General features: G+C 35.9%; 1 protein-coding gene across 4 annotated transcripts in view; it reads right to left on the bottom strand.

Moving 5' to 3' along the window:
- The window catches only part of LOC106873218 (meiosis regulator and mRNA stability factor 1), a 55,221-nt gene extending 46,070 nt beyond the window's left edge, over window positions 1–9,151 (bottom strand). For 2 of the 4 annotated variants that reach the window (XM_014920473.2, XM_052978479.1), the window contains exons 1-4: window positions 9,071–9,151; window positions 7,054–7,278; window positions 1,573–1,806; window positions 417–958 (exon numbers count right to left, since the gene is read on the bottom strand). In XM_014920473.2, coding sequence (XP_014775959.1) covers window positions 417–958; window positions 1,573–1,669 — 639 coding nt within the window. In that variant the 5' untranslated portion in view covers window positions 1,670–1,806; window positions 7,054–7,278; window positions 9,071–9,151. The remainder of the gene's footprint in view (window positions 1–416; window positions 959–1,572; window positions 1,807–7,053; window positions 7,279–9,070) is intronic. The other 2 variants (XM_052978480.1, XM_052978478.1) reach the window with 2 other exon arrangements.
- Between the last annotated feature and the right edge of the window lie 235 nt (window positions 9,152–9,386).

Genomic DNA, 9,386 nt, shown 5'->3' with positions numbered 1-9,386 from the left:
GACTAATGTTTCTGAATTTTTCATGCATTTTCCTTTCATTTAAGCCTAAGAAAAGTATACTTTTAATTTAAAATTAAAAAATTTATGTTAATTTAAGATGAATATCTTCTTTACTGCCCCCCCCCTTGAGGTCGCAGATATTTTGATGTAACTTTTTTTCTACAGAACCAAATCTCAAACTATTTATGCCAAAGTGTAGCTGAGGAGGTGTCCTCTTTAAAACTATTGATAGTTTGTAATTTAGTTGCGAAATGAATTAGTGGTGAAGCTTGGAAGCTGCTGCAATTGACGAAATGGTGAACTTAAGAATATATTCAACCACTACCGTGGTTGAATATACATATGAACATAACCATCCATCCACCCCATCTATGTTGCTATAAAGAACTAAGTATAATAACTTCTGAAAATCTTACCATAACTGCAGCTCGAAAAGTTGAAGAGAGAATTTCTTTCCACTCTCTTGGACTAATGTTATAGTCAAGATTACTAACAAGTACTTCCACAGAATCTAATACAGTACATTTTTCAGAGTCTGACCATAAGACTGGATTGGTGTTTGGTATTTGGGAATTTGGTGTTCTTGCTTTCACAGGATGAAATGAATTTTTAAGTGGGTTTTGATGGGTGTACAAGCTATGGGTGGCAGAATATTTTTCAGATTGATTCCTAAAATTGTTTAAAGGATCACATGTATTGGATCTTGGATTTTCTAGTAATCCAGGTTGTAAACTAGGACTACTGACTTCTTCAATTAGTTCTTTTTGAATGCTATTTTGTTTAAAAATATTAGAAAAATTATCTTTGTCTATATTGGTTTTATAGGAAGACTTGACACTTTCTTTAACAGCATTGATGTGATTTTTGTGTGAGGACTCTGGCAAATTGCTATCTGGGTTATGGTAAAAAGTTCCATCATCAAAATTGCTATTCGAGTTCGATCCAGATATTTTAGAGTCTGTAGAAAAAAAAAAAAGAAAAACTGAAGACGTAGATAATTGTAATTCTTTATGAAAATTTGATGCTATAAATGAAACAGTATCAGAGTAAATTATTCACTTTGAATAAATTTAGATTGAAGTATAATTTAAAAAGATAACCATGTAATCTTATAACTTTATTGATAGGAAAAGTAGGATAAAATAAGCAAAATTTCTAGTAAATAATTGATTTCAATTAATTCGGAATTGAATTCTATTTTCAGAAATTAATTGAAGAATGATCTACTTTATTTTAAATTAATATATGAAGAACATTAAACAAAACTTCATAACATGAAACATATATATTTAAAATAATACACAGATATTTACTTTAATTTTAGTAATGGTAAAAAAAAAAGAAAAATGACAAACTTCAGTACCTACAGTATCTAACAAAATTAAAAAAAAATTCATTCCAGATAAAAAACAACCTTGTTTAAAAGTATTTTGAGAAAAAAAAAATTCAAAAGACTTATATCAATGATATAATTAAAATTATCTTCAACATAGAACATAAAAACAATGCAGGTTATTATTTTCTTAAAACAAATTTATCTCCTTAGCAATAATGTATTATAAAGATACTTGCCTGATATGGAAGGCATATCTAAACTTGGTGATATTGGTGGTAAAATAAAAGAGTATTCACAAGAGAAATCTTTGTAAAAATTTTGAAGGTCATTCATTGTGAATTAATTTTAGTTTTGTTCTCTTTCCAAATGTTCAGTAATTTAAAATGGATGAAAAGTAAAAATTTACTATTTTTAGGTGCAGTTCACACACTGAATCTTCAGAGAAGAAATCATTAAAAGTTATAAGCACTCTGGATATAAAAAAAAAGAAAAATAATGCAACTTCTTTCTCATTTAAATATTGTGACTAGGAAATAAAATTTGCATATCAACACCCAACAAGTTTTAAAGTGTAACCTCCCTAAAGAAAGAGGAAAAGAAGCAACGAAATTACTATGCAATTATGTTTGTCGGGTCGCCTTTTTTTTTTTCCTTCTCTTTTTTGTGCTGCATAGTGTTGATTTTGTTTGCTTGAAAGTTTTTACTGTTTTTGCTGCTTAGCAGCGGTTCAGTTGTGCTTTCTCTCCGTGAGAGGTGGCAGGGTATTACTCAACTAACTCTGTTTATTCGGATATCAGCGAATTGTTGTCATTAGAGGAGGAGCTCGTGAGAGCGGGGAAGAAAATGGATAGGCGTTTGGAAGGAAAGACCTTCGCGGAAGCCACAGAAATTCGTAAAAAGGAGGTAAATGTGAAGAATTTGAGAAGGTTCGAAAACATGGTGGATAGAGATGGTGGTGATGTTAAATTGTCACCACTCGAGGAAATAATGGGAAAATGGAGAGATCATTGTCTACTAGGTGTACTCAGTGGAAGAAAAGCTCACTTTAGAGTCAACAGAAGTAATCGAGAGAGTACAGGCCAATTTGGCGATATATAACTTACCTTGCCAGAGGATGCCGTTTCGGAACAGTGAACGTTCATTTCAAAAGCATCGAGAAAGCAAGGGAACACTCAGTAACACCTCTGAAGACGGACAAAGTTGTCCTCCTTCCAATGTACTTGGGAAGAAGGGCTGCCAGAGTCAAGGTGGAAGGAATTCCCTCGGAAATAAACGTGGCTTGGGTGGCGGCAGCAGTGTTTCTGGGAAGCAAAGAGGAAGTGACAATCATCCAGGCCACAAATACAGAGGCCACGAACTGGCAAGGTAAGGCTCTCGAAATCATAATTCAGTGCGCTACGAAATATCTGGAAAAAATGGTAGACCATAACCATAGGTGAAGTCGTGTTGACTGTGAAACGTAGAATCCCTCGCTGCTACAAATGTTGCCAAAAGGGCTACAACAGAGCAGACTGCCCTGAGAAAAAGAAAGCCGGAAGAACGGAAGGGACCAGAGAAGGAAGAATTATGGAAGGTGGTGAAGCAGAGAAAAAGGGAAAAAAGTGAAGATGAACAGGAAACCCAACCAACACCCATCCCACCCATACCCTCCGCAGACACCAAACCTCCATTCCCCTCCTACACAGATACACAGAGAAAGAAAAACAGTCACAACAATGTACAAAATACCCCTCGCGGTGAGATATGTTGTGCTTGTATAATTACGGAGGATATAGATGAGGAACTACTTAACAAAAATAACAACGTGGAAAAATGTAAAGTTTGTAGAATTATAGGAGTGCACGAACGTAGGATGGCACCTGTATATACTGATGTCAGAAAAACAAAAAGGAAGAAATAGCTAAATTTAAGAAAGGACAGGAATGTCGGAGGATAAGCGTGGATATTGATAAAATACAGGACAATGTGACATACAAGGAGCTAAAGGAAGAATACGGTATAGATATACGGAAAGACTCAAGATTTAAAAGATAAAATGGAAGTAAGTGATGCGGCTTGACGTGAGGCAAGCAACACATTTTCATTATCATTTTCATATTATATTTTATTGTATTTTTTCGTGCTGTGTGTCACCACATATTTTTGTATTGTTCCCTTGTGGGCAAAAAAGAAATAGGATTTTAATTATGTTTGTCTCCTTTTTTTGAGGTGCGTGTCATTTATTTTTGCTAAAAGTTTTTGTGTAAACGGTTGGTGTTGTTTTTGGTACTGCTTGCAGCAATTTTTTGTGTAAAGCCATCAGTGTTTGGTGGTGGTGAATTTTCGGTGATATGAAGAGTTATGCTGTGGCAACGAAGAGCCGACCTTCTATCGGCGCGAGGGTGCTGAAGCAGGAATTGTGGCGTGGTAAGGAAGAGCTGTACAAGAAATACAAAAACCTGGCGAGGAGAGAGGGGTCGAATATTAGGTTGACCCTACCAGGGGGAGAAAAATTGAAAATGGAGAACGGAACAATAACATACAGAACTTTTTCGAACAAGAGTAGAAAACTCAAAATGCGCTACAAGAAGAAATAGATGAAGTAATAGAGGATTATTTTAAAGACAAAACCTCTTTCTATACGAGAAGTAAAGCATACGCATCAGTGGAGATTACTTTTGTGCAAGAGGAAGATGCAGAAAAATACGCCTCTGAGGTAAAGTTCGGCGACAAATGGATATTGATGCCCAATTTTGACGGATGAGTGTATATACAGTTAGGCTGGGCAGGATTCCAACACGCATTGATCCTGAATGGATTATCACAGGAATTTTTTCGGATGATAAAGATAAGAACAATGAAAAATTAAGGATAATATTGATGAACCGAACCCAACTAATGAATTGGTAGGAGTACGTGATGTGCCAGGATCGGTATAAAAAGATGCTAGAGACTTTGGAGCTTCCCAATGGGGATAAGCTGGAGATAATGTTGGTGGGGGAAGACCTAAGTGTTATGAGTGCGGCGAAAGGGAGGCACTTAAAAAGGAAGTGCCCGAGGATAGTGAATGAAATAGCAGAAACTGAAAATCAAGAAAAGGAATGAGGAGGAACAGCTGATGGAACAAGATTTCGTGGAGGTAAAATCGAGAAAAAGAGAGGAAGAGGTCGTCAACGATGATGGAACAAAAGAAACAGACCAACCAGCAATGTTAAGTAAAAAGAGTACACCAATAGGATCTCCAGTTAAAAATGACACAGACGGGACAATGCTAGACAAACATACAGACTTCTAAGCACACAAAAATTCAGACCCACACACATAAACAGGAAGATAGGCAGAGACACAGAAATATAAACAAACAGACGCTAGAAAAACAAGAATTACAGAAACCGAAAAGGACAGACGTACTAACGAAACCTGCAGATTTACAGTCACACAAACAGACACTCACAGATACACAAACACTCAGATATACAGTCACAAAAAAGCATAAACACAAAATTGCAAAAACAAAAACACAAGACACATAGCATAGACACAGGGTGTTGAGATAAATATCAATTTATTTCAAGATGATATGATGCCATGTAGATGTAACATATTCTATTTGAGAACTATAGCACAAAGGTAGTTGGCTGAGCAACTCAATGAGATCTGTAGAGCCAGTTCTCTAGCTATATTTTACCTCTGTCAATTTGAAAACGACACACTGTTCCTACAATAGTTGTTCCAAGTGAAGTCCAGTTAAATGAACCTAAAATTTAAAGGGTATTACCATTGTGACTATCCTGTCTTTTGCATATCTACAGCTACATTGTTCAATGTGTACTTACATTTTTATTAAAGAAATTATGATTTAAGGATGATTCAGCTGCTATTTCTAGCATGTCAATTGTTTATGTAGAGGCTCTTTATTGTATGGGCCTGTTGCATTTTCTCCTCTATCCAGTCTGTTTTGCTATTTCTTAAGGCACTGATTTCCCAGAGGTAAAAATAGCCAAATCTTTTGAGCTACTCTCTGTTCTTTAAAAAAAAAAAAAAGCACATTGGTTTAATCTAATTTTTTAGATTTGTAATATAGCTTCTGGTTAAAATATTTATGGCAAAAACTAAAAATCTATTTTTTCTGAGACCTGTTTTTGGATCCCATAAAGATTTGAAACTGGTTGCAGATTTTTCTGACTGGAAGTTTTACATCTCCTCCACACACTAAAAGAATAACAATGTTTTGTTATTTTTTTAAGATCATTAATAGGTTAATTAAAATGAATTTGTAGATATAGGGATGGCTATGTGGTTAAGAAGTTTGTTTCCCAACCACATAGTCTTGGGTTCAGTACCACAGCATAGCACCTAGGGAATTGTCTTCTATAGCACTGGGCAGACCAAAGCCTTGTGAGTGGATTTGGTAAATGGAAACTGAAAGAATCTCATTGTGTGTGTACATGTATGCTTGTTTCTCCTTGTGTTACTGTCACACAAGCAGTATCATTTATTTCCGATATTGTGGAAACATGTGACCATTGGGAAATATTACCTTGTTTGGAAACAAATGGTGGTTGGTGACAGGAAATGCAATCAGCTATAATAGATCTATCTCAAACTTCATCTGATGCAAGCAAGTATGGAAAAGTGGATGTTAAAAATGATGGTAGTAACAAGCCAAATGGAAGGTAAAAGGTAATTTTTTTTATGTTGTTGTTGGCACTCCATCGCTTATGATGTCGAGGGTTCCAGTTGATTCAATCAACGGAACAGCCTGCTTGTGAAATTAACGTGCAAGTGGCTGAGCACTCCAGACACGTGTACCCTTAACGTAGTTCTTTGGGATATTCAGCGTGACAAAGTGTGACAAGGCTGACCTTTTGAGTTACAGGCACAACAGAAATAGGAAGAAAGAGTGAGAGAAAGTTGAGGTGGAAGAGTACAGCAGGGTTTGCCACTATCCCCTGCCAGAGCCTCGTGGAGCTTTTGGTGTTTTCGCTCAATAAACACTCACAATGCCTGGTCTGGGAATTGAAACCGTGATCCTATGACCGCGAGTCCACTGCCCTAACCACTGGGCCATTGCACCTCCACTAATTTTTTTATAAACAGACAGTGAACTGAATTGGCTTCTTCTGGACTAAGCACAAGTTTTAACAAAAAAATATTCTTTTGAATAGACACTTGTGCACTACTTATTCATGGTAGCCAAGCTGCATCTATAAGGCCTGTCAACGTTCTACAAATAGCAGCCAAATTATTATCAAGTCACCTTACTGAAATGGTAAAAAGGGACACAACAGATAATACAGACTTTTCTTTTAAAAAATGGAATATAGACCTGGATGTAGAATAGAAACAAGATGAGATAGTCATGGCTGGAATGCTTTTGATCATACTTTTGCTTGATCAGAGATCATTAGGGCTTCATAGCAGTAACAAAAATCCCGCATTGGATTTCACGCTGATACTCCAACACTCAATCTAGTAGACTGTTGTTTCAGCAAATCTTTGAGAAACTTGCTGTATCAGAATTGACCACGTGCACTGAAAGTCCAGCTGAACCAAAAGTGATCTTAGTTAATCCAGCTGTATGGTACACTGACATTGCTAAAACAAAATACTATGTAAGATATTTTCTGTATCAAAACTGGTTGACAATAGCTAACACAGTCATGGACAATCTATGGGACTTTCTGAATAGTGTCCCTAATGAAAAATTATCTTGAATTTTTAGTAGTGTAACTCACCTGCAGGTAAGACATGTCTCATGTAGCCCACTTTGCATAAAAAGTTGCCTATGCCTGATCTAATCTCTGTGCCACACTTGCAGTAATGTACTGATCACAGCAACTCACTGTCATTCTAATTACTGATATTATTCTGATCTTGCCAACTATCATCACCACTACAATGATTCCAAACACTGCTACCATTATCATGATTGCTATTAACATGACCCTTGCTACCACCACCTAAAATAGAGATAACTGTAGCAATTAGTGATCATGAAAAAATTATTAGATGCAGTTTAACCAAAATCCTTAGATTAATGTTCTAATGTTAAATTACCTTTCAGCTTCCAATTACATAAACATCAATAGTTGGTACGACAAAGGTAGTGTCTTTCAGAGTATAGTTTAAATTTTTCTAGGCTAGTGAAATGTAAGTATAATTAATTTGAATTTATTACAATATAGAAGATTCTGTTTTTATGTCCTTTTATATAGTTTCTAACATTGGCACATAGCCAGACATTTAGGGGAATAAGTTTTCAAGTTACTGTTGGAATTAATTACTGAGCATTACACAGCAATAAAAGAGATGTAAAGGTGTGAATATTATGCCAAATTAGATATTTCACTGATCATGTGGTTTTTACAGTTCACATTTGTTGTTCCTGATATACAATGTCTCTTCCTAACCAAGGACTGCACTGCAATGTGACAGTCCGGAGATACACTCTCTCCACTGTCCAGTTGATTTCTAAAGGAATGTAGTTTCTGGTGGTGGACTCAGCTGAGCTCGACGGTAGCTGTTCTTTTGCACTTAGTATTAGTGAGGGAATGTATCTAAATATCTACATCGGAGATAGATGAATGGTAGCGTCTACAAGTTCGATCTACAAAAAAAAAAAAAAAAAAGCAGCCAAATTTATCTCAAATTTCCCTCTAGTTTCCTAGGTAAAAAGGACATCTTATATTAGGTGTTTCTGGGCACAATATGTCTAGGAGTAAGACGATAGTTACGGTTGGAATGCCTTTGATCATGGGTCTGTTAAATTAGGACTTCTAGGTGTACTGGGCCTGTAAGAGTTGACTTATTTTGCTATAGATAAATGCAACGTCAGTCACGTCAGGCGAACGGTCCAAATTTTCGACAGGTAGCTTGATGTACTGTTTTGTCTTGATATTAATTTTCGATATGCTAAAAGCACCGAAGGTTCTATCGCAAGAAAACGGAGACAAGTGGACGCATAAACAATATATATATTGTTTTTACAATGTCTCTTGATACACAATGTATATCTCTTCCTAACCAAGGACCGCACTGCACACTCTGACATGCTGTGATGACACTCACATGTAGTGCAATTTATATATAAGCAAGACAATTTTTTTTCATTTACAAACGCTCTTGAAAAAAAGAAACAATTTTATGGAAGAAATGCTGTTGGCAACGAATATTCTAGTGTAAATTTACTACCAAAAGCTTTAAAATATTTGTGGAATTAAAGTGATTTCACCTTACACAAAATTTTCAGGATTCTCTATATATTTTGAATTATCGAGCCTCATAGAATAAAAGAGGGTAGTCAATTTTTACGTTTTGTTGTTTCAACATACTGAGGTCATTAGTAGAGGCATGGGCACAACAACATTCCATTTTCCATTTTGTTCAAACATTTGAGAAATCGATTTTTCGTTAGATGGCCCATTTTAAAAGTTCTTTTGACCAGATTTAAGAGGCTAGGAAATAGCCGATGAATGTCTCCGTAAATATAGATATAAGAATGTCTAGCATGAAAGTTTAATTTAACTTGCACTGTTCACTGGTCTAGACTTGATCACATTCTCTTTGCGGCGGGGGTAAAGACTACGCATACCACCCTTTTTCAGCCTAACCATAAACACCAGGTGTGCGTATTCTTTACCCTCACCGTCTTTGCTATCCGATACTTGAGGACTTCAAACATGTGGTGTTCGTTTTTAGCTTAAATGGTATTTCGTTCTATTAAGATTAATTACAGTGAGACAAAATACTTACGAAAAATGACCTTGTAAATTCATAGATTTATTCTTAGATTTGCCTTGTGTTTGACGATACATATATTAAAATGTGTTAAAATCTACTTCTGAAACGCAGTCACATGGCTAACATCCGGTTTACTCGTGAAAACCCCACGAGCAAAGAACTAACGGACATGCGTTCAGTGAGACTCATGTTTCGCTGCACTATGTTGCTATGTAGTATACGGAAAAAGAATCATAAAACAATATATATGTTTGCCAACTAAATTATACCAAGTTAAAATGAATCCAGAAAGAAAGCAAAAGGTCCGCCTTTATCTTCAGCGTGGTGA

This window comes from Octopus bimaculoides, chromosome 2 (genome assembly GCF_001194135.2).
Source record: "Octopus bimaculoides isolate UCB-OBI-ISO-001 chromosome 2, ASM119413v2, whole genome shotgun sequence".
Lineage (NCBI taxonomy): Eukaryota > Metazoa > Mollusca > Cephalopoda > Octopoda > Octopodidae > Octopus > Octopus bimaculoides.
This window is presented reverse-complemented; position numbering and strand designations above follow the sequence as displayed.